At 45.2% G+C, this 25,807-nt stretch overlaps 1 protein-coding gene across 2 annotated transcripts in view; it reads right to left on the bottom strand.

The window, feature by feature from the left end:
• MAN1C1 (mannosidase alpha class 1C member 1) overlaps nt 1-25,039 on the bottom strand; it is a 43,363-nt gene extending 18,324 nt beyond the window's left edge. For both annotated transcript variants that reach the window (XM_068657627.1, XM_068657629.1), the window contains exons 1-4: nt 24,724-25,039; nt 23,007-24,007; nt 16,175-16,271; nt 2,045-2,160 (exon numbers count right to left, since the gene is read on the bottom strand). In XM_068657627.1, the coding sequence (XP_068513728.1) occupies nt 2,045-2,160; nt 16,175-16,271; nt 23,007-23,552 (759 nt within the window). In that variant the 5' untranslated portion in view covers nt 23,553-24,007; nt 24,724-25,039. The remainder of the gene's footprint in view (nt 1-2,044; nt 2,161-16,174; nt 16,272-23,006; nt 24,008-24,723) is intronic.
• Nucleotides 25,040-25,807: the final 768 nt, after the last annotated feature.

Below are 25,807 nucleotides of genomic sequence, written 5' to 3'. Positions count from 1 at the left end.
CACTGCATTAGACAGATGAAATGCACTTCCTGCGTGAGGTACTTCCTGTCATTCAAAGACTCACCCTAGTTTGCAGGAACAGAAATGACCACAGTCTGATGTATGTCATAGGCATGTTTATGAAGAAACAAACTGCATGATATATGTGTGCCCCACCAACAGAGATAGCAGACACAGATGAATATGGCTCATTGAATCACTCAAGAACACACTCACCTGGAAATCATTTTGCTCTGCCTACTCAGCTGATGATCAGCAAACGTCAAAATGAGTGCATTGAAAATGTGCTGGTGAATCTGTCTGATAAATGATTCCTACCCTCATGCAAATGCATAAAGGCACAAAACAGAAAGATATTCCACCAACACAACACCTTCAGTGAGCAGGGGAAAGTAGACCTGAACCTCTGCACTAGCCTCTCATTTCCAAATATCTGCAGGTTTCAAATCAGAGCAAATCCTTTATTGAGATAATGACTGAAATAGCATTAGGCAGAGCAGAGCATCCAGTTCCAAACAGATCTTGCGCATCTTGGGAGTTCCTGCCTCACTCTTCCGGACTGTCAGAGTCTTTTGTACAAAGCCATTTTTAAATTCATTTCCCCTCTTTTCTCCCTCTGCTGTGCATTCTAACACCACCTATCAATCCATAGCATTCATTCTTGTCTATGCAGATCAATCTATTCTGCAGGCCAAGATTAAAAGCTTTTATGAAATCCAAATAAATTAATTTCCCAGTTGATTTTGTCCCTTGTTTATCAATTCAGTAATGTGCTGCAAGCATTCAGCAAGTTTATCAGATGTGGTCTTCCTTTTACGAACACATGAGTGCTAGCCATGCACTCCCAAATGATGTTTTTCCACAAAGGTAACTGCATTCATTTCTCTCATGAGGAGAACCATTTTTCATGACAGACAAGTAGGCTGGCATTACAAAATAAAAGTTTGAACTGCACTTTGATTTTAACATTCTCTGTACACCACTGATGTGATCCCATCTGCTCTCCCACGAATTACAGAAAGGCTTGGGTTGGACGGGATCTTGAAGATCATTTACCTCCAACACATCCCACTAGACCAGGTTTCCCAAAGCTCGATCCAACTTGGCCTTGAACATTTCCAGGGATGGGGCAGACAACACTTTGATGGATGTCCTGTTCCACTGCTTCACCACCCTCATAAGCAAGAATTTCTTCTTCAAACCTAATCTGGATCTACCACATTTCAGTTTAAAGTCATTACCTCTTGTCCTATCACTACACTCCCTGACAAAGATTCCCTCTCATTCTTTCTTATAAGCCTCTATGTACTGACAGGGACAGCATCCTTCATTTGATAGCACTGCAAAGGATGTATTGTCCCAGAGTCCCATCAAATCTAACAGATTTTCCTCTAAGAAAAAGTAGCTAGGAAAGCTTCAAGGACCACAGAGAATGACCATCTTCAGCCATTTTCAGAGATGATGCCCTTCCTTTCAAAGCTAGGCTCAATATGTGCTCCCACTTTGCTCTCAAGGCACTACATTTCCACTGCACAAGCCTCAGCAACGGCTTTGCATACCAGCAAAGGACCCAGTGAAGGAGACCAGTGTTTTTAATCTTAACCTACAGCATGTAAAAAGAAAACTTGCTTTATCTTAGACAGACATTTTACCAAGATGAAGCAGAACTTGTTCTTTCATGAAAAGAAATTCTACAGAGTATCCTATAAGTACAGATGTTGTACAGCCGAGACCAGAATACAAAAACAAAATATTAAACACCGAATTTCATTTTCAGTCAGACATTGAGTTTGATCCAGTGATCCCTGCCTGGAAGCCTTTGCTACATATAGGGAGAAGATTGGGCGAATCATCGCAGCAGTCCCTTTGGCCTTAAAAAACAAATAAATTAATAAATTAAAAAAATCTGTGAGTTGAGTGTTTCTTCCCCTGCATTCTTCAGATGTCCCCTCCTCAAATGGTTCTTAGAGAAGGCTCTGTAACTAGAACTGGCAAAACACGCACTAAGCATTTCTCTGACAGACATTGCCAGAAACTGACTTACCACATTCAAGTCAAAGCTCTTCTCCACCCATTTTTTTGCTTCTTGGAATTCCTCCTCAAGTTCCATGATGTACAGAGTATCTAAGGCATCTACCACTGTAGCTCCTCGAAGACCTCCTGCAAATAGAAAAGTGTGATGAAGCCCCATTTGTGCAGTTTTTTTTACCTCTAAATAAATCTGCAGGAGCTGAGACAGGCAGCAGCTTCCAGTCCCAGTAGCGGGGATTTCTGGATGGGATCCAGACTAGCCACTTTTTCTGATTCTTTTGACAGGACTAGTGAGCTCCACTACCCAAAATATGTTGCTTTGGAGAGGCACAATTTTCAAAGGCCTGATAATGTTCAGAAAAAATACTCCCGAAGAACAGCTCAAGGTCTGCACGTTAGAACACCAGTCATGACTGCAATCCTTGGCCTTGTTTTTCAGTTCTTATCTTGGCCAAAATGTTTACACAATTGCACCCCTAATCTTTGTTCATCTGCAAACCCAAATTCAGCCTCTTTCTAACCCAGTTACAAGCATAAGCCTCTTCTGATGGAAAATAATTTTATTTTCATTGTGCAAGAGCATCTAAGAAAGCACTTTGATCAATTCTCTCCTGATGTAGTGCTTGTTATCTAGGCCACAAAGTACTTTTGCTCCAACTCATGATCCAGGCTTTCCTATTGCCAGCATACACACAGCACAGCCTCAGCTGGCAGCAAAGAGACCAGAAACTAATCTTAATGAATCATAAACAGAGAGTGGGTGACTCTGGGGATGGCTCCCTTCCTTTGGCTAGCAAAACAAAGAGTCCCTGTGAGCATGCCCACCGCTCTCCAGCTGATGGCAATGGGTCACATGCAGACTAAGCAAATACCAACCAAGTATTTGGACCTACTATGTCATCCATGTAAACAAAATGTATGCCAAGCTTTGTCTTATGCAAATACTGTAAGAGAGATTTCAATGAGACAGAATGACATGACGTGCACGCTGAGAAAACTATACGGGGTATACAAAGAGTCTCGGAGCAGTTAAGAGCAAATGAGACCAGAGATATTAACAACTCTGGGTTTGGAATATCCCAGTGCCGAACTTTTATTTCTATTAGGGTTCACTAAGAATATTCCTAGCACTAGAAAGCCAAGGGTACAAAGCACACCATGACTCAAAACCCTCTGTGTTTTCCTAAGACATCCTTCTATTCGGCTCAAGTCAGTTCCTTCTTCTATCTGACTTGAAAATACCACCCCAAATTTTCCAAGCTTTCCCAGCCTTCTATTGTATGCGCAGAGTGAGTTGGCACTTTTGTAATACCTTCAGTGTTACTTCAATTGTAGTTCTGCTTAAGAGAGAAAAACCTAGCTGGATGTGCTGTCAAGGAACTACAGCAGAGGAGAGAAGAAGGCAAAGGTGAGTCATGTGTTATGAACTTTAAGACTTTGGCCTTTTCTTATTAAGAAAAAAATGTGACTGTCTGATGTACACAATACCCTTACCCCACAGAAGTGCTCAGATCCACCAATTTCTTGTAGGGCTCATGTATGCTTTCAGCACTCATCTCCCATAAGAAAGATATCCTGCCTTATTTTGTTGATGTTACAAGACTGCAGTTTTTACTTTTCAGCCAGTCAGCACATCATCACTTTAACAAAAACCCAACCAAGACTTTACTGCTCAGCTACAGATTCCTGGCTTTCAGATGCTGTCTGCATCAAAAACAGGGACTGTGGAAAAGAGATGAAGACAGTCTCTAGAAATCCATTTATTCCTAACAGGCTTGCAGAATGTTCATCTAACTGAAGCTACCTCTCAAAGTGCAACAGATGGAATCAAATAGCCACTAGATCAACTGGTGTGTTCTAAAAACAGCCAAGCTGAGGTTTGTACAGCATGTTTTCCAAAAGCAGTGACCATGAAAAACAACATTTCTGCAGTCAGAGCTGTTTTTATCAACTTTAATGATTCTTCAATATTAATGATCATGTAACTTTTTATACACTTTCCTATTAGCAAGGAAAAATACACCAGTTCAGAGTAACACAGACAAGCAAAATACTTTTAAAAAAGGAAGAAGTGCCTGATGCACAGCCCATTACTGTGATATTCTGAGAGTAACACTAACGGGGTTGATTTAATTTGATGATATAATCCACAAAGCCTTTCAGAATCTGCAGAGAGACAATGAAAAAAGTTGCATCTTCTAACTGAAACAAAGACAAAGAGACAATAAAGTTACAATTTTCTGGAATGATTAATTGAAATGAAAATTAGTGCCTGAATTTATAGAGCCTTTTACACTTTTAACAAGTCAGGCCTTTAAATACATGAAAGGCACCAGAGGATTAGGAACATGCTTGAATCTTCATTAAGGCATACAGCTCAGAGTTGCTCAGCTTTCCTCCTCTGTATTTGATAAGGTGGGGGCAAACCATGCTTCCCTGCTGGCTTGTCTTTGTATCGTTTCAAAATTTGTTTTAAACATTCCCCTAAACACTCTTTATCTGAAGAACTGCAAGTTGTTTCATACATCAGTTTTGTCACAGGTTCCTTTCTTCTGTACCAGCTTTGAAACAATTGCACATCTGACTTTTTTTTTTTTTCCTGCAGCTAAGGTCTATAGCAACAGCAAAAGCTACGGTGTCACCTTCAGCTACTCATGAGAAGATACAAAGGAACCTCCCTGCCCTCCACAGCCATGCAGAGAGCAAACCAGGCACCAAGACTTTGCTGCTGTGTCCCTGTCACATGCCAGCTCAGAGAGGACATCTAAGACTCACAGATTCATAGAATGGCTTGGTTTGGAAGGAACCTCGACGACCATCTAACTCCAACCCCCCTGCCATGAGCAGGGACGCCACCCACTAGTTCAGGTTGGCCAAGGCCCCATCCAGCCTGGCCTTGAACACCTCCAGGGATGGGGCATGCACAGCTTCTGTGGGCGACCTGTTCCAGTGCCTCACTACCCTTATAGTGAAGAATTTCCTCCTAATGTCTAGTCTAAGTCTATCCTCGTTTAGTTGAAGAGCATTCCCCCTTGTCCTATCATTATCTACCCGAGTAAAGAGTCCTCTGTCTTTTTTAAAAGACCTCTTCAAGTATTGAAAGGTTGCAAAGAGGTCTCCCCCAGAGAATTCTTTTCTCTAGGCTGAACATCCCCAGCCCTCTCAGCCTTACAAAAAGACCCGGACCTTCCTGTACACACTGATTATTCTTTGCTACAACAGAATCTCCATCCCTTTCAGGTTTCCGCTTGGACTTTGTTTCATTGGATCATGACAGAGCTGGTGACACAACCTCCAGTGGTGACGATTACATTCAGCTGTCGAAAGATGGTGCTATACACATCCCAGCATGGTTACTAGAACACAGCCATTTATAAAGATAGTGATATTTGCCCATTATTTTGTGAGATGTAAAAAAAGAAACACCCTTCCAGGTCTATGCATTGTAATGTGATGGATGTAATCAAAGGGAAAGCAGCTTCAACAGGAAAAGGAATCAAAACCCACTCTGCCACTTTTGGCTTTTGCTGACACTTCCCTCTCTAAATTACTGGTTTCAGCTTCATTGAAATCCTCAGACAAAAACCTTCTGAAAGTGTCTGAACAACTCCGCGTCTGAATTTTTTCCTGTTTCCACAAATCTAAGACCCTGTGTGCTAACAAATTTCCTCCACTGATCCTGCTGCAAAATTGGCCTGGAGTGGAGCTAAACCTTGCTGGCAAGTGGCAAGGTCACTTCTTAGCTGATGGCCAGAATGGATGGTGTGTCTACTGGACACCACTCTGAGATCCTCTCCAGCTCCTATACTGCCCCATAAGACTGCACAACCATTCTGACTAGGAAAAGGAACCCTCTGCTGGAACCAGGGAGAAAAACTGGGACCTCAGGCAGAACACAGTGATGCTTGTCTAGAGACCATGGCATTTTTAACTGATGGACTTCATGGCAGCTCTTGTGAGAGCAAGCATCGGGGTCTCTGCCAGATGTTTCATGTGAGGGAACGCAGCACACCAGATGCAACAGCTCATGGCAGTAATCACCCCTCACACTGAAGGAGGCCCTGTACCACCCTATCCTAAGTCACAAGTGTATTTGCTCTTTTGTGCATTAGAAGAATGGAGACATCCATACAGGCAACAAGGCTGCTCTGTTCCCACTTCCACCCACACAGGGCAACTGTCATCCTCCTGCTCACTTGTGAGTGCTGCCACAGAAATCACTAACAAATGTTACATTAATTAACATAATGCTTGTGAAAGGTGCTGAATGGAGTGCACCACAGAGAGGAGAATGCATTGTACACACACTGAAACACCCACAGCCTCCGTGGGAATGTGCTTTAATGTCAGTCTGAAGGAACAAGAACATTCAAGTGACACTATCTTAGTGGGGCCTTCAGTGGAATTGATGTCAATTCTGTCTCTAAAAACCACAGATAAAGCCCACAGTGGCTCATTCTAGTCTGAATTAAATCAGCTGCATGGAACATCTCACGATCCTCTGTTCCCCTTCTATCCCCTTCTGATGCCTTATAGCTTGGGTGTTTGTTAAAGCCACTTACAGCAAGAGTTTGCAAGACAAAGCACATCTCCAAAGGATTCGCTATGAAGTTTAACGTGTGCTCACTGGACCAGAAGGGAAATATTCTGGAAGTCATATATCAGCCTCAACAACTTAAGAAACTAACACATACAGAAGTCTGCCATGCCACTGCAGCACTGACTCAAAGCCAGGTTCCTCCCTGCAGCGAGGGACAGCCGTCGTGGAACACAGCTGCGCACAGGGAAGGGCAGCCGAGAAGGGTGGGCACTGCAGCCTGAGGCTCCTCTGACCCCAACAAAGAGATTTGTATTGATTAAAAATGAGCCTATGAGCTATGGCCAAGAAGCAACAGATGTGTGGTCCCCATCACATGCTGAACAAGGACTGTAAGGGGTAAAAAGCTCCAACTCAGGCAAGTAGGGAACCTGCAAGTATCAGATGGGTCCCTTGGCACATGTACAAGCTACACACATTTTCACGTCCTCCCCTACAGGGTCCCAGCAAACCAGTGTGTAGACAAAAAAAAGCAACAACTTTCTTCTCAGTGTATGGTTTAAAAGGAGGACATGAGGGCTGGTCAAAGGTGGAGAATATCTAGCCTACCACCTGCCAAACATGTAAAAGCTGATTAAGACTTGAAAAGAACTGCAAAGCACCAAGCTGGAACTAAGTATAACTGTGGTAACGATCACAACTGCTGCTGCATCTGTCGACCTTTTAGCTACCCATTACCAGCAAATCAAACCCACCAATTTAGGCAGAAACAGGCCACTCAAACATACCAGCATCAGATACACAATGCAACTGCACATTTGACCATGAGTAGTGTAATAAGGGGTTACATCTGACTTAGCGAAGCTTTCATAAGCCACTAATTCAACACATGAAATTCAAATGCAGTCAACGCTTTGCAAGTGCTCACATTTACAAATCAAGGGACTGCCACTGGTCATACTGGGATAGGACACTGGTCCACGCATTGCTTATACAGCACAGCGGAGGTCCTCCATTATAAAGGGCCCAGTGGACAGGATTAGGTTTTTTAAGAGGCAAGATGACCCATCAAACAAAAGACAAAGATTTTACACCAAAGAACCCTCTTTTATCAGCGGACCATTATATTATCCCTGCTTTCTCTCTCCTTCAGCCTCTGTGGAAGCTATACAGAACAGAAGACAGTCACTTCAGAGAAAGCCACAACTTTTCACGTGGCTTCTTGCAGCCAAGGTCAAAAACCTCCAGCTTGAAAGAACCAGTGTCTACATCTTGTGCACCCTACAGGCAGACAACAGCAAGCTGAAATGCACAGTACTTTGTAGATTTCTCTACAGTTTCAGCAACTATATGACTGAGGGACTTAAGAAAAGGACAGAAGCGGGGAGGGAAGAGGAGGGGGACAGAACTAGACTGTAAAAAAAGAAAAATGAAAACCAAAGAGAGCGCAGAACACTTGCAAGAGCATCCAGGATATTTTCAATGTGCTCCCTTGGCACCAGAAAATAGATTGAGGTTTTCACTGTGCTCAGAAAATGGTTCATCTTCCCTTGCTCTGCTGCTCCTCTGTCAGTTCAAACTGCTAAGTGCTGCCTGTAACTGAACCAATCTATCGGCCTTCTGGGTCATGGAGCCTGAGCCGCATGTCATCTTTTCGGCCTATTCAGATGCTATCCAAAGTACGCCCCATCACACTCCTTCCAGTGGGAACAGGGCCCGGGGGTCCATCAAGCTGCTGGAATAAGTTGTCAGTGACTCACCAACAAAAGAGACAAACGTTAGGCAACGGAGTGGCTCAATGGTAACAAAGCATGATTCATTTACTTTCACCCTATATCAGAGAGTTTTTATTAAGAAGGATGGAGAACAGCAGACCCAAGGAGAAGGGACAGTTGGTACAGGAGCTTACAGTTCAGGATCTCTCTCCAGAATTGCACAGAACACACTTGCATGCTCTCTATACGAGCTCACACAGGTGAACCAAGCCCTCTCTCCTTCTGGCTTTTCTAGCTCCATTCCTACCAAATCCAAACAGCTCTCCTACCTAATGGACATCACTTTTCAGTTGCAATTTTGGGGGTCAAAGAGCACCTACTGACAAAATAATTTTTTTTGTGGAAAGCTACTCAGGCTCTAGGAAACCTGAATATGAAAACCAAGGAGAAACATCCTTGGGGTGAGGTATTTATGGGCTAGGGATCTACCTGTTCAAGACCTTTTGGTACCAGACTTACTACACAGAAGCACCCAATTCTCTCAGAAGTTAAACAAGTGTCCTATGCTGATGACATATTCAGCCTCCATAGCTCAGCAACATGTTTCATTTTCTAGACAAAGTGAAGCAGCTGTGATGGGAGGGAAAGAGAGTGTCACCTTCACTCACTCCCCTCTCCCCAAAATAGCCAACCTAGAGCATCACAGGCCAGATATGCAACTTGAAGAACTCCCAGCTGCAAGGCTGCCTGTCCCTTAAGAGTTGTTACAAAAGCTGTAAAACTGATGCTTCAGCAAATTAGCAGCTAAGATTGGGGTCTTTAATAGTCCTGCTCATCAGGAAGGAGATAAGCCTTTTACTAATGGTTTTGCCTAACTCCCATGTCTACTTTGTGTCTGAGGATCCAGTAAACATGACACCTTGTATGTGTGTGATCTAAAGTACTGCCGCCCTGCTGCAAAAGCCAAACATACAGCGCACACAACAAGGCAGTCTCTCTCAACTCTCACCAGCTTTGCTGTCTAAATGCATGGGAATAATGCTAAATGTAACGTGCGCCTAGATGCAATGACATTGCAATACTGGAAAAGGAGCAAGGATTCCCAAGCAACATGAGACAAGTATCTTCACCAGCTTTTAAACATAATCTCCCTTGAATAAAATTGTTCTTTGTGCCATTTAGCAAGGTGGGGATAGGGCTCTTCTCCCAAGCACCAAGTGATAAGACAAGGGAAAATGGCCTCGGCTGCCCAGCTGAGTAAAACCACCACAACAAGTGTACAACTGAAAGGCAAGAATAAAAGGTGAAGGAATTTAGATCAGTGCAATGTAAACCTAGATCAAAAATGAAAGGCCTTGGCTCTCACCGTTTTTTGACACATTTGTCAAAACAAAAACTAGTGCTGAAATCTTGTTTGGAATAAAAATTAGGAAGCAGTTTCTACAAAACATGATGAACTTGTTAACTGCTCACACAAAACACTCCAATTGTTACTAGCTATTTATCTTCACCTCTTAGAGAACAAGTGACACAGGGCAAAACAAGAACTGAAAACACTGAGATCCCCTCTCATTTTGCTGGTAGTGACAGCTTCAAAAAATTTAACTGTTTTTAATTAAAATCAGTGTCTTGATAAAACACAAGTTTGAAAAGCATGCACCTCTGAGTGCTCCTGTCTTGTTTGTTTTTTTTTTCTTCTGGTTATTTTTCTCATTGATACTGCTTAGAGATGGATTTATAATAACAAGCTCCTTTCACGGGAACTGCTAACAGAAGCTAGTGAGCTCTTTGACTGCCACCTCAGGTGCTGGGCTCAATTGGACACGGAAGGCTTTCTGTCTCAGAGTTAGTCCCTTCAACCATCCAGTCTTGCCCATCAAGCCAAACATTTTCCAAATGGCTGCTTCTTTCATCATCAGGGATTTAGCTAAGAAACTATCAAGCAATCAGGAAATGTGCCCACCTCAATTAGAAGCAACAGGTGGTGATGTATGAATATTTAACACGGGAAAGGTAATTGGATGAAAATACTAATGTAACACCATTCTGGCCACCCGAAGAGACATGCTAACCTCCAATTGTGCAATCACTTGGTGCAAATTTTCTGTTCTGCCCGAGTCTGTTTCCCTATGATCACAAAATTACAAAACCCTGGAGTCTTTTTATGTGGTTAAAATAATGATAGTAATAGTAATAATTGCTCTCTGAATTTGTGTGCTGAATTATTTCTGCTGCCTATTGCACATTACGTTATGCAGTTGTCTTCATGGGCTTTTAAAAGAGAAAAATATACCGTAATGAAGATGTTTCTGAAACACTGTTGCTCTCTGGCATCTTTTTTTTTTTCACGTGTAATGTTACCCAGATGAATATTATTTTCAGAGGAAGGGCATTTTAGCTTTACATCGGTTTTTGGTGTCACTGAAATGTGTAGCAACAAACTTGACTCCTGTCAGCATGAATTAGTGAATCAAGATATCCTACTATTATCAAAGTTGTTGGAGATTGGTTGCGTAATGCATATAAGATCTAACATTTAACCCTGCTACTTCCCCCCTCCCGCCTTCCACCTGCCTAATATTGCTCTTTCCAGACACCAAGGTTGTCATTACTACTGCAAGAGACCCGTTCCTGCTCTGCTTTCTCCTTGGGTCATGCAAAGAATGGTGGCTTCCTTCAAATTGCCGTGTCAAACATTAGCTCAAACATCAGGGTTCCACTGAATCCTAAACCTCACACAGAGATTTAAACTTACTACAGTAGTGCCTTGTAAGCTTGAAATGCTCATTTGAAAAGTTTAAATGGGAAAAAAAAAATGTTAATGTCCCATGTGGTATCCTGTGGGCTTCTTCAAACACCTTTGCTATTAAAGCCCTTATTCTTGGGTTGAGCTAGACCAGATCAGCTTCATTGTGTGAGCAATTCTTGAAAATGTTTGATTTGAACCAAATAAATTTATCTCCCTTCAGCTGAGACTTACATCTTAGAAAATAAAAGAACAAACTCAGAAAATTCAGTGGGGAACAGTCTTGACCTACGATGCTAAGCACAGGCGCACCTTCCAGTGTCTGTATGTTTGCATCCACAATCTCTGTGCAGCTCTTTAGATATGAGGACAGCTGCAAAGACTGGACAGTGAGGATTTGGTCTGGGCCTGTCTTTAGGAGGAAACAGAGCAGAATTCACATCATCTCAGTGTAAAACCATTAGTCATCCTCTGCTCCCTTGCAAATTTCATGAACTTTTCATTGACCCTGAGCAGAGTTTTGAGTTTAATGAGACCTAAAAGTAGGAGTGTGTCTTGGAATTTGTTAGAACTACTGCTCACAGCAAAACGGAAGAGAAGGAACAAAAAATTATGAAAAACAGCCATTAAAGTAGCACAAGAAAACACTAGAAGAAAAAAAATCCTGTTGAACTGTTATGATTAGAGAGCATTCTATAGAAGCTCTTTTCAAGATGCTGAGGAGCACTGAGGAATAGAACATTACAGCATTGTGGAGGAAGTAAGACATGCGTGAGCAGCCCTGTTACTGTGCAGACAGTGACTGGATTTTTGGCTTTCCTTTTTCACTCTCCAGGGGGCTCTATTAAAAAAAAATACAGTGAGCTTGTCCTTAGGCATTTTTTTAATGCCCCCTTTATATATGTTGCTTGTGCCTCATTCCAGACACTAATTATGCTGAAATAATTGTCTAATCTTCAGAGTTATTGAGCGTGTGATTAACAGGCAGCCAACCGAGAGTGGGTGTAGCTGTACTTCGCTGATTCTTCTCTGGACTATGGAGATGTTGGTGGCAACTTCACAGCAAAGGCTGTTTGGAGGTTTGGCACATCCAGTTGGATACAACTGACATCTAGTATCCACTCCAAGTATCTTAATGGCACCACTCCCTGCTGAGTAGATTATAAAAAGGAATATTCAGAGTTCAATACTAAACTTGAAGACCCTGACTACAGAGGTACCTTTGCTTTGGAAAGAATTTGTCTTTCAGAAATGCTGAGAGCAGTTTGTCTTCTAGCCACAATTTGCAGTCAAATGTTTTATGGAATTTCTGCTGCAGACACAAACCCACCTGCGCTACTAGAAACTATATTAGGAAGCAGAGCAAGTTAAAGATACTTAAAAGATGCATTTTCAGTTATTTGTTAAATATGTTGGAAGTGTCTTGAGATTCATGACTTGCTTATCTTTATCCTCCTGTATTTAGTTTTCTTCATTTATTCAGAGGAGATGAGTAACTATGAACTGTGTAGTAGAAAACCCACTTACATTCCTTGCTTTAATTCACTCTTATTCCATTCTTGAAACTTCTGAAGAGATTAGACAAGTTCAGAACTGGCTTTGTTGTGTTAGATTTCACGTTTACTGCTTTATCATATTTTTTCTTGTGCTATTGCTGAAGTTTCTTGCCACTTTTGTTATGTATCTCATTGGATATTCATCTGGATTACAGTTAGATTTGGACAATTTTTTATTTACATTTCATATGGCACCTGCTGCAGAAATTCATTTCCTATAACTTTGCCAGGTATTTGTTTCTGACATTATTATTTTTTTCATCTGTGCTACCTTTTGAGACAAAAGAAGTCTCTTACCTCTCTTAATCAGTAGTTGTTACATCATCCCATAGACATCAACTTTCAGATTTTTCACTGTTTTCAAGGGTGGATCTATGTGTTCAGAGTGTTGTAGTAAGCATTTTTTATAGTTTTTTTTTTTTTTTTTTTTTGTAATTTTAAAAAATGCTCTCTTTTAGCCTCTCAGGATTGTTCTAGTCTCTTGACAGATTTTTTTGGAATTTCAAGAAAATCCCTTAGCTTTTACTTGAGGCTTCAGAGTGAAACAGTGGGAGGATTTTTTGGACTTACTGAAATTGTTCCTCCTTCTTGTGATGTTTTATTCTTAGAAAAATCCACTGCACCCTTACACCTTATATGCAGCTCCCAAAAGAAAAATGAGAAAAAGATCAGTGCAGGAAAGTGAAAGTATTTCAAGAGAAAGTTCTAAAGGCAAAGGTTGTTTCTATACTTATTTCAACATGCTCAGAATATCCTTGCTCTGAAACAAACATGCAGTTAAGAACACCTGACTTAGGTCTAATTCTAGCCACAGTGCTTTTATTTGAACACATGATTATACAGGAATACAATGTCTTCAAAGAGCTGGAGGATGGAAAAGTACAAATTATGTGAACACTGCAATGCAGAGTGGTCCAAGATCATAGTCTTCTAGGTGATGGTCTTCACAGCAGCCATGATTTGTCTGTGTTGCATCTTGATTTCCAAACTCAACTCTGTGCTGTGTTCTGCAAGCAAGAGCAGGTAATTCAGGAATGAAGGAAGTAAGGATCGGGCTTTTCTCTGCAAATGAGAATAGAGAGCTTTCATCGACTTCACTGAGGCCCTCTTCAATCATCTGGAGATAAAAGTTGCCTTCAGGCATTAAAATTTACACCTTTTGACTAGGCGAGAACATTTCTTCTCTGTTGACAGGCTGCATCCTGGTTGCTACGGGAACCAGCATTTTTAATTTCCTGATTTTTGTGTACATCCAAAATTGTAACTGTGATGTGCTCTTGTCACTAAGGTAGCTTTGGGGGTTTGCAGGGAGTCAAACCACCAAAAAGCATATTATGTATCACTTTTTTTCCCCGGTATCACTGGTGCATCTCCAAGGGGCATCTTTGTGAGAACTGCAGGTCCCCAAAAAGTCTCATTCATCTTAGTGAGTAATCACAAAATGAAAAACAAACAGTGAGAGGTTATTTACTTCTACTCTTCTTAAGCCATCCACCATAAGGTATCCAAAGTTGGAAAGTCACTACAGGTATTCTACTTCAGTGCTTTACAGTTTTAAAGCTTGTGCTGGTGTCTGAACCTGCTCTCCTGATGAAAGTTAAGCTGTGATTTCTTTGTTTCTCCCCATGGATATGGAGAATGGTTTATTGTCTTACACATTGCAGTATCTCTCTGTGTCTTTGAAAACTGATACCAAGTTCTCTTCATTTTTATCCACTCAAGGGTTAGCAACCCCAGACCTTTCCAGCTTAATTGTAGGTCACATCCTACGGCCTTCTCCTCAGTTGCTCCCCTCCAAACTCTCCAGATGAGCCAAATGTTTCTTGAAGTGGACGCTGTCCTAGCTGAGTCTCTGCCAGCGTGGAGAATGGGAGCCTTTCCATGCCTTGTGTAAAACACACACTAGTTACCCATCCAGAGGTGAGACTTGTTTCTTTTTCAACATTACAACACTGTTGACTTGAGCTGAGTTTGTGATCTGCCATAGTCACGGTATCAAGGAAGGAGGAAAAGACTACTGAGAAGCTGAAATATGCCATGTACTTTCTCTTCCACAATTGGCTGCAAATTCTTGTGCTCCAAACCATTTTCCTTAAGAGTGCTCACAGACATGCTACAAACAAGCCTAAGTTCTGCCAACTGTTTTGTCATGATAAATGCATTTAAAAGCTTTCAGCATTTTCGTCTGTTTACAGGAATGCTCCTTGAGGAATTCTGACAAGTTTGCCAGAATGGAAAAGTTGCAAAATGCTTAACTATGTGCCAAAGTTAATGCAAATTCTTAAGTAAGGAATCAGTATTCTTGGGGTGTGCAAAGAAGATGACAAAAGAAGAACAAACACAAATCATTGCTCCTGATGGAAGTGAGAATGAGTAAGAGCAGTGGCTGGTCATTCGCAGCCTGTGCTATTACAATGCATTCTTCCCAAACTGCTTCCTCCAGACCCCAACAATTGTTAATGCAACTTCCATGCAACTTACAGATACTGCAAACAGTTAACTCTTCCGATACTTCTGCAGGAACTAAAGAGACAAGTGCCTTATCCATGGCAATTAAAGGATTTGATAGTGGTGCCACAAGCAGAACCCTAAGGTTTCTCCCAGTGCTGTGGTTAAACTGCAAGCCAGTCTGTCCTCTGACATCTCCATCAGGGCTATCTGCACTTGCAATTCAGAGGCCAAACAGGGCTGCTGCTCTTTAAGATTATGGCCATCCTACAGGATATGTGATGCTATTTCCACCTTCAAACACCCACTCTCACACAAATCCCAAGTTCCCCAAAGCTAACGAGGCTTCCACAGGAGGCTGCATGTCATACAAACTGATTAAGAGAAGGGCTAGGACACCCAGAGAGTGCAAAAACAGAAATGGGAACGTTTCTTCCTACTATAGTAGTCGAATCCCTTTACCCCGAGGAAATAAAGTTCACAGATTATTTGATCACTAAAAAACTCTATTCCAGTCTACTCTGGATGAGGGAATCTAGGAAAATCTCTGCAAAACAGTCCTGGGGAAAGAAGCCAAAAGAACCCTGGATAGCAAGCTTTCCCCAAAGAGGAGTGAGAAAGGGCTGCTAAAGCAGATTCTGGCTCACGTAATTAAAAAAGGTAATCTGTTAAAGAGTAAAATTATGCAAGCAAGTAACCACATAGTATAAAACAAAATTTAATATTTGTTCACTCATTCAATATTTCATGGAATTTACATCCTGCTCAACAGTGGAGCAATGCAAGAGAAAATGCTCAGTTTGGTCTGACATGTATAAGCTTAAACAAACAGCAGCATTGTCAGGTTGGGACTGACTTAATGTTTTAATAGACAATGCATGGATTTAGCATTGTTCTGTACACAGAAGTGATACAGTCTGAGCATTCAAAGACGCCTGTAGGAACGATATTCCCAGCAATAAGACAGGGGTAGGTAACTCCTAGGAGCTGTGCTGTGTGTATCACTTCATAAAAGTGGAAAGAAGATAGATCAAAGGTGTTGCAGATACCCTCACCACACTACATAGAAAGGAATTAACATAATAGCAGGCATGACCTTAAAAATCCATCGAGTTTACATCGGAATTGATGCAGAACTCACCAAACATGTTACCAATGTGGCCATTCTTAGTCAGTGGTCGTAGTTCATTTTTTCCAAATGCATATTGTTTGTAGCTATCCCAAGCAAATTTCATCATCTGCAAAAAGAAAGTTTGAATTAAAGCACTTAATGGAACAAAAAGTTTTCTGAACTTCAGTTCTGGGAAGGGATGATATTTGCCCAGTCACTGCTAAAACCGGCAATCAATGGCCCATTAATTATAAAAGCTTAATCTGCATGGAACACTGATGACTGGGACTGCATGGAGCACTTTGCTCAGGTGTTTTAGACCCAATGCTCCTGGTGCAAAACTTGGGAATGGAACATTTCAGAAGTACCACAATATTAGACACACTGAGAATCCACTTTTGGCCTGGGCTGTGCAAACCATGGGGGAATTTTGGAAACACGCCTCAATCTCTAGATTACTGACCTTTGTGAGGAGCACTGATATTTCAAAACAATAATTAAAATGGGATAAAAACATAAGGCCAAAGCTGACACATACCTAAATACAGGGATGTTAATTTCTGAGTTTTCACGTTTCATTATGATTCTGATTATGAAACTCAAAGTCCAAAACCACCTACCATCTTATCTGCCCACCTCACAGCACTTACACATACAACTTGGCAAAGCAACACTACAGAGGTACACAATGCACCTAATTCTGTGGTGAGCAAGCAAAGAAAACGGTCTAGCACTGCACAGAAGCTTTCTTTCTATTAATTAACAGAATACCTTCATAAGGAAGAAGGGGGAGATCTATGGCATTTTGGCATCTTCCTATCAAAACTCAGAAGTGTTTTCCTAAGAGACAGCCTGCAGATGGGTTGGGCAATTTCTGAGAAATCTGTTCCAACTCAAACAATTCCTTCTGGGATACATGAACTGTCCCGCCTATGCTCAGCACATTAAACTTTCCCTGAGGACTGCAAGGCAGCAGTTCTAACACACATGCACACTCACACTACTCTTCTTTAAAAGAACTAAACAAAAAACAACTAATTCCTGCCTCCTCAAAAGCAAATTTCTACAAATATATCCTCCGAAACAAAGCTCAAAGTTCAGGAAAGCGTCAGCTCTCTGACAGCTGCTTTTGCCATTATTTCATCCAGTTTTTCCTTAAACGCAAGGTAAAAGCTCATGTTTCTATACCCGAAGAACCAGACTGAATACGCAACTCCACCCATATGATCCAGCTCTTTGTAACAGCTTCTAAAATAAAATTCAAAACCTTGTCAACCTATTGACTGTAAATACATCTGCTGATTATTTAGTGTTAGATGATAGATAGATACTGTAAAGTGACATGTAGCAAATAATTTATCTAGAAGTAAATAAAACAGAGTAACTCAATCAAGTGGTAGGCCTGGCAAAGCCTTGGCAGGTTGTTTTCAAATTTGCATGGATGGTTCTCATGGCATTATTCACCACCACAGCCCACTCTCTCCTGCAAAATTGTCAGACACAGCAGTCCGTTGCTTAGAAAACTGATCTCCATCACTGGAAGCAATGAAGGAATTCTTCTTGAAATTAGAAGAAATTATCTTTCATCACATAGCCACAAGGCACCTTTCGGTGTCCTGCATTTAGAAAGAAGAAAAAAAGAAGTTTCACCTTCTGCTTGCTGTTCCCAGAAAGAGAGGCCAAACTAAGGATTGGTTATTCACCTCTAATCAACAGAGGCAAGCATTCCCTCCCTGCCACAATCAGAAAAAAGGCAAGACTAGCATGCACATCTGCACTGGAGGAAGAAGAAAAATACAGCACTTAGCAGCCCAAAGTCATTAGTGTTAGTGATAAGGACAGAAATAGAACTTTAGTCTTCCTGATTCACTGCCCCTGCTGGGAAAGCTGAATGGGAGGAAGAGTAGAAAAACACAATTATACTAACTCCTAATTAAATTCCTAACGCAACTAGATTTAACTGTGTAAAGAGGGGGGAAAAAATAAATAATTTTAAAAAATCAGTTGACAGTACCATCTCAGGCATTAAGACACGGCTGAATCCAGCTGCATCTAAATCTGGAAACATGTCAGCAAAAGCAGCTGATTTTGCAGTTACAGTGTCTTAATGAGATGCTAGATTGTAAGAGAATGGCAACATTTCTGAGAACAAATTCTAAGTATAGACCAAAGCACACGGTGGTTGAGTAGAGGCAAAAAGCTTCAGTCTCATCTTCTCCACTTCCTAGAATCAAAGCTTTTGGAAAAGTCTAATAGAAATAGCAGTTATTTGTGCTATTTGGTCACTCCAGTACCATCAGCTTATTTCCTCCATGATTCTATGAAAAAAAAAAATGGTCTAAAAAGTGTCTAAGAACAAATCTAACTATAGCTTCTATGATGCAGAGAAAAGTGAAGATGTTGTGCCAGCAAACATAAGTGAATAGTGCATGGAGAGGTAAAGATACAGGAAAGATAAAAAACTGAAGAGAAGAAACTTCAGGAAAGAGGAACTTAAAAACATGGGAAGAATTATTAACTCCCTTAGAGATTCAGACGGATAAAATGCAAGACTTCCCCAGCTCTGCCACAACAAGATGCTCAGAAGGGATGCAACAGAAGGGATCACTAGTCTGGACTGTCAAAATCACACAAATCAAACTCAACCACCAACACCAAACAACTTTCCACAAGAGTTTAAGTCCCAATAACATTTCTGTTTCTTGTCAATTATCTTTTGGTGACAAACCATCAACATATTTGTGTTTAGAAGACTACCTTAACAGGTGCCTGCTAACCTGCAGAATGACGCGGGATAACTCTGTGCATGGACTCTGATGGGCTTCTTTCCTGTGTTCCAATTTTCAAAAGCAAATAAATCTTTAGAGCTGTCTTACAAGAGGACAGCAAGGTGAAACAAAAAGAAAAGCCAGGATGAAAACAACTGTAGTGCAAAATAAATACACTTCAGTATTACTAATCGTGAGAGAGATGAATGTATGGTTCAAACCCAAGAGTACAATACCAGCAAAGGACTGAAAAACTTGGGAATTTTACATATTCACTTATTCAAAAGGGATAATGGACTCAGTCAAGTTAAACTATTAGGTATTCTCTGATGTCAGGCAAGGAAACTTGCCTTTTGTATCTGAAGAGTGAAAGAACCAGCAAGTCTATTTCAGCATTCACCTGTTTTCTCTGACGTTCATGACTGGAAGAATCACAGAATTTCTAAGTTGGAAGAGACCTCAAGATCATCGAGTCCAACCTGTGACCTAACGCTATCAGTCCCCACTAAACCATATCCCTAAGCTCTACATCTAAACGTCTTTCAAAGACTTCCAGGGATGGTGACTCCACCACCTCCCTGGGCAGCCTGTTCCAGTGTCTAACTACCCTTTCAGTAAAGAAGTTCTTCCTAAGAACTTCCTAAGAAAGCCTGCTTATTCCACTTCGATGGACACCTGCAGGTCTAGCTGGTTGCAGTGGTTGTTCTTAAGCACTAGATGGTATTTGCAGGATTGGCATAAAAATATTTCATAGGCATTCTGTTCTCTCCACACCACTTCCCTACCTATGAGACACGCAGGAGCGGGACTGCAAGAAGCAGTCTGTTCTGCTTCATCCATCATCAACAAAACTGTCAGCTCAGCTCCAACAGCAAAATCTTTATTACTTGTTACGATGCAAAAGACAGAAACCACAGAGTTTGATTTTCCCAGATCTGAGGCTGAGCTTGCAGTAGCAGCAGTTGAAAGGAAAATCATTCTGACTTTTCACTGAGCCAATTTGATCTGGAAATTGTTGAAAGCGAATAAATATGGACTCCCACTGTGGCATCTTTGCAGTCACTTTCTGACTACAAATACATTTTTTGTGCTTGTTTTTGAACATCAGTCATTAGCTGTTTTTTTTTCCCACATGTGCCAAATACTATTCCCTGTGAAGCCATGCATGACTAATCAATTATAGAACCAATACATTTTTCAGAAGTCAGTTTAAGAGGTGCATCCAAGATCTTTTTTAATTTCCCAACCTTTAACGTGGGGAGATGGCTATATGATTTTATTGGAAATTTCTTCAAAAGGTTTGAGTGCCCACTGTACTTGGCTGCTCACAATAGCACACAGCTGCATATCCTAGGCAATTCTTCAGGTAACCAATGACCTTTTGCAAAAATAGCCTGTGAAATACAGGTGTTTTCTTTTTTCCTCTAAGGGAAAGAACTGCTTATTGACTCTGGACTTGTCTTTAAAAAGATAAACTAAACCTAAGAAGCCTGCCACTCCGATAAGTTACCCACCAGTGCAAAGGAGAATACTTGCCTGCCCTTTGTCAGCCCAGCTCATTGCAGTACTTACCTCTAACAGACATACATATAATTTAAATTTGCTAATCCACCTCTTGTTCAGCTCAGCACCAGTAGGAAACACAGCATTCAGAGCACAGAGTCAGCATAGCAGATATACCCTCTGGTTGGGCTCCTTAATCTGCAAATGGCTCTGGTGCCCCTAGTGCTGCTCAGAGCTTTCCCCAACAAAAGTAAAGAAGACACCACAGTGGGGAGTTTTACACTCTGGACAACATTACCTTTTAAGCAGAAAAAAAGACCTTGCAGTGCCACATTACAGGGCACACAGATAGCAGCCCAGATACTACTGTCATACCCTCTTCTTTGGCTTCAAAAAGCTTAGAGGTTGGGTGGAAAAGAGGAGATAGCTCAGACCCCTGCTCAGACTGAAGGGTCCTATCAGAAAACAAAGTTCCAAGTCTCTGTGTTTGGCATCAGCCCTTCTCCTAGCTTTCAACTAGGCTCTGGCAGGCAGATGGGGATCAACATATTCCATCCATATCAATCCTGCCCATTACAAATCTGCTGACCTGTAAGAACAGCTAAAGTGGGGAAAAAGAAAACCTAAAGTATCGTGACAGTTCAGAACACATTTCAGCGAATTACAGGGCCTACAGCTCTGGAAGAAGGAGAGAAGAGAGACTCACTGCTACAGCACACATTACCTAACACACATTACCTACACACATTACATAACACACATCTCTCACATCACATAAAGAGTATTTATGCGATAAAGCAAACAAAGTGATAAACAAATGAAGGAATGAATTCCACTAGCTCTCATAAATTTGGTTTCCAATTTGATTTGTTTGTATAAAGTGGAAGCTGGGTTACTCATGAGTACGTCACACTATCATAGTCTACAATTTATTAAAGCACACATTCCCATAGCTCCAAGCACGTGAGAGGGCCAGGTACTGTAATATTATGACTCCCCTGAAGCCAAAAGGCAGAATAAAAGGATAGTTCAATCACACGTGGGACCACACAGAAACTCAGTACCCTGAGTGTGTTGTGTATGGTTGCCTGGCAGAGAATTAGCTGCAGCCTTTGTTTTAATGACCAACAAGATTAAAAAAAAGAAAATCTCCTCCTGATTATAAGTGTTTTTAAAACCCAGGTTACTGTAGATGAAAGCCCTTGGTATTCTTATTCTTCCATCCCTATTTAACATGGGTCAGCATCTCTATGGAATAGCCTACACCTTTGTGACAGAAGGAAATCAGGAAATTAGTACTTTGCTTAATTAAATCTGCATATCTTACTCATTGTCATCACTTACAGAATCAAAAGTTACTACAAGATTTTTATTCATCGTAGCAAGAGAAACGGCAAACACATTCTAATACTAGCAGAATCTATAGTTCTAAGTTATCTAGGTCACAGACTGCACTGCAATATCTGTATGGCTGCTAGGCTTTTATACCCAAACTGGAGGCACCGGGCCAAATTCTCCCCTCCGTTACATCCATGTAACCCTTCTGCCAACATTACCCAGGCATGTTGGGGTCTAAATGAGAGCAATCTTCAGGCCACTGTTTACAGGTAACAAGTCCTGAGCCAACTGCACCTGGACTATGTGACAAAATAACTTACAGTCAGCCTCAAGCCTCCTCTCCCATGACCACGTGAGTGCATCCCATCTGTCCATGCCCACAGACGAGCACAGTTTCATCATCTCCTACAAGCTTTTGTGTGTTCAAATACTGTGAAGCAACCAGGTTTGTGTTTGTACCCAGGGAAGGAGCCTTTTGCACAACCACAACCACTTCCCACCAAGCAACTTTCTTCCCTCAGTAACATCCGGAATAAAATTTCCTTTTGTTTAATTCTAATTTCTAGTTAAACCTTACTGTGTACCCTAACATTACCTTCAGTGAGAGCAGAGGCGTGCATACACAGGCAAACACAGACCCACTGACACATCACAGGAGCGAACTGATGCTTCAGGACACCCCCAGGGAAAGAGATGTCCTGTCCTGTCCCCCCTCCTTCCCCGATTCATGTCATCCTCCTTGGAGATGGGAAAAGGGGGCGGGAAGGGGAAGTTTCAAGTGGCCTGGTTGAGAAATGGGAACAGGGCAACTCTGGGGAAATGAGGGGAGCATGAGGAGTGCAGGGGTAACGAGGCACGATTAGGAGCAAATGAGGCTGTGGGTGGAAGCCACAGGGAGACTGCTGGGGAACACGGCTGTGTGGGATGGGCGAGGGATGGCGGATGGGGGGGTGAGGCTGCGGGGCAGGCATAGGAATGATTGGGGGGCAGGGGGGCAAGGCTGTGAGGGGAAACAACACCATGAAGCAGCCACAAGGGGCGACCAAGTGGGGCAACAGGGCTGCAAGGGGAGGACAGAGCGTGACTGAGGAGGAGAGGTGTCAAGGCCGTGAGGGACACCGAGAGGTGCCGGGGGAAAGGAGAGGGGGTGACAGGACCGGAGGGGAGGAGAGGTAAGAGAGCGGCTACGGGGGGAGGGCGAGGGATGACCGAAGACCGCGAGGGGAGGCGACGGCAAGCCGGGGGGCTCTCACCTCCTTGATCTTCATCCTTCGGGCACGGGCGTCGGGGTCCTCGCCGGGCCGCCCGCCCCGCACAGGGTGGCGAAGGCTTCGGCGGAACCGCTCGTAGTCGAAGCGGGACGGAGCTCGCGTCTCCCGGGCGGCGGGGGGCGCCCCCGTGTCGAGCTCGCGTCGCCGCCCGTCGCCCCGCACCTGCTGCCGGGACGCCGCCGCCGCCGTGTGTGCCGGCGGCCCGGCCGCGCGGAGCTGCTCCCTCAGGCGGCGGGGGGCGGCGGGGCTGGCGTGGCGGGGCTCGGCGGCGGCGGGGGGGCCGCGGGGCAGGGCAGCGTCGCGGGCGGAGGAGGCGGAGGAAGAAGACGAGGAGGAGGCGGCGGCGGCCGCCCGGCGGGGCAGGAAAAGGCGCTTGAAGCGAGAGGAGTCGGGCAGGAGGAAGAGGGCCCCGAAGCACAGCGTGAGCAGCCCCGAGAGGAAGAGCAGGAACAGGAACTTCTGCGGCAGCCGCAGCCCCAGCGCCGCCGGCCAGCCCGGCATCCCCGGCGGCTTCCGCGGCGGCACCATGGGCACGGGATCGCAGCCGCCGCGCGGCGCCCGCCGCCGCTGCCGCCGGCTGCCGCAGCGAAGGGCTCAGGGACCCACCCCCCGCCCCGCCGGCTGCGGCGGACGCCTTCGCAGGGGGCCGCCGGCGGGTTACGCGTGAACGGCTCCGGATCCGGCCGTGCCGCGGGCCCCCGCCGCAGGCCCGGGGCCCGAGGGCGGGCAGGGGCTGCCAGCGGGCGCCGGGCCGGGGCGCGGGAGGACGGCCCGAGGGGCTGGCAGGGCGCGGAGCGGCGATTCAGGGTTCCCCCTCCCGGCATGAAGGCGGCGGTGAGCGCATCCCGCTGGTAGGGCCGCTGCCGGCGTCTGTCCCCCGCGCAGGCTCCGAGCCGGACGGCGCCTTAGAGCCCGGCGCGGGGCGCGGGGCCGGGGAGGCGCGGGGCCGTCCCTCTAGGCGGTGGGTTCATGCTGCAGCGTTTCTGCGGGGGCGGGGAAGATGATAAGAGCGCGTTTATTTAATGGAGGAGCTGCAGCCTCCCCAGCCGTTCCCCCACCCTCCAGCCACACGAGCTCGCTCTCTCTGACTTGCCAGCAGCTCTCTGGTCTGCGAGCAGCTCTGCGCCGTCCCTCACAGCTCCTGGCTGTCGGCCTCTTCTCACCAGAAGCCGGGCAGCCCTCGGGCCGAGCACAGGGCTCGGCGCTCCGACGAGGAGCGAGGAGCCCGAGAAGGGCGGGCAGGGTGCTCGGGGCCAAGGGCGAGACAGACAGGGCCAGGGATATTTCTCTCTCTCCTCACCAGGCTTTCAGAAGCTGCCTTCACGCACAGGGATGGAGATAATGGGGTCCACAAATAATCCATGCGGAAAGCTCGACTCGGCCTAAAATTCTTGAGGAAAAACCTACGGACTTCGTTTTTGCAAAATGGATCCCAGTGAATTCCTACCCTCTCCCAAATCTCTGCCTCGCCGTTACCCCCTTCCTCTCATTCCTTCCTTGGGTGCGCTAGAAGAAACGGAGCCCAACTTCCAGACCAGGAAAGCATTAGCACTTCCAAAAAGCAGAACGCGTTTTAAAGACCTACGTAGGAGCCAAAAAAAAAAATCCCTGCTCCTACGGGCAGAGACCGCGCTGCCCGCAAGCACGACGTCGAAATGGGATCGCAGCCGCTTTGCTATTCCCAGCCCTGTTTACTCACCCCTCCGATAGATCCGAGCGGCTCCGAGTCCTACAGCGAACAAAACCTTCTCAGCTCTGCCCGCGCATCTCGGAAGCGAGAACCCCTCGCTGCTGCCGGCACTCGGGCGCGCTCCTTAAATTACGAGGACGCCGAGGACACCGCGTGCCCAGCTCTCGGCGGAGGAGCTCCGCTCGCCCGCCCACCCATCGCCGAGGAGGGCTGCGGCTGCCCCTGCCCCTGCCAGCCCCGGGCTCCTCGGGGGATTCTGCTTCACCCTCTCCCGCCCGCCCCGCGAGCCGCCCCCGCCGCCGCTCGCTGCGACAGGGCCGCCGGCCCCGCCCCGCCCCAGCCAACGTCATCGGGAGGAGGAGGAGGCGGGGCCGCCGTCAGCCAATCAGCAGCGCGGGCCCTGCCGGCCGTGACTCCGGCACCCCCACCGACCCGGGGCCTCGCTCCGCCCTCGCTCGTTATTGGCTGCCTGGTGGAGCGCGGCCTCGCCTGTTGGCTCTCCCCGACGCCAGGAGGCCGACGAGGCCCCGCCCCCTTATTTACCGCGGTTGCCTGGCTTGAGCCGGGAGCCGCGCCCCGCCTCTGTCCTGCAGCCGGCCCTCGCGAGGAGCGCCCCCCGCGCTGCGATTGGCAGAGGGCGGCGGGGGGGGCGGGCGGGGGCCGCTGCCCGCTCGCCCGCTGCGAGGGGCTCTGAGGGGCGGCTCCGTCCGCGCGGCCCCCGCGGCGCTCGGGGGCCGGGCAGGGCGGGCCCAAAGGGCCCCGCGCCCTCACAACCCCGCCGCGGCACGCGCAGGAGCACGGCGAGCGGCGGCCCGAGGGGCGGCGGGGCCCTGACGGGGGCTTACGGCAGGGCTGGGTGGCGGCGCCCCGCGGGACGTCGGACTGCGCGCACCCGAGGGCCGTCAGCCTGTCAGCCGCAGCCTTCTCGTAGGGAACGAGCGTTTGGATACTTGAAACCTTCCGAAGGGCTCGTGCCCGAGGCTGAGACCCTGGCTGGAACGCCCCGGCCGCGGCTGCAGGCCGGTTGGGTGCTTTAAACCAGCCCCACGTCGCGGGCGGGTACGCGGGGACCCCCTCCCGGCTGCTGCCACTC

The sequence above is a fragment of the Anas acuta genome, chromosome 21, assembly GCF_963932015.1.
Source record: "Anas acuta chromosome 21, bAnaAcu1.1, whole genome shotgun sequence".
Taxonomy (NCBI): Eukaryota; Metazoa; Chordata; class Aves; order Anseriformes; family Anatidae; genus Anas; species Anas acuta.
This window is presented reverse-complemented; position numbering and strand designations above follow the sequence as displayed.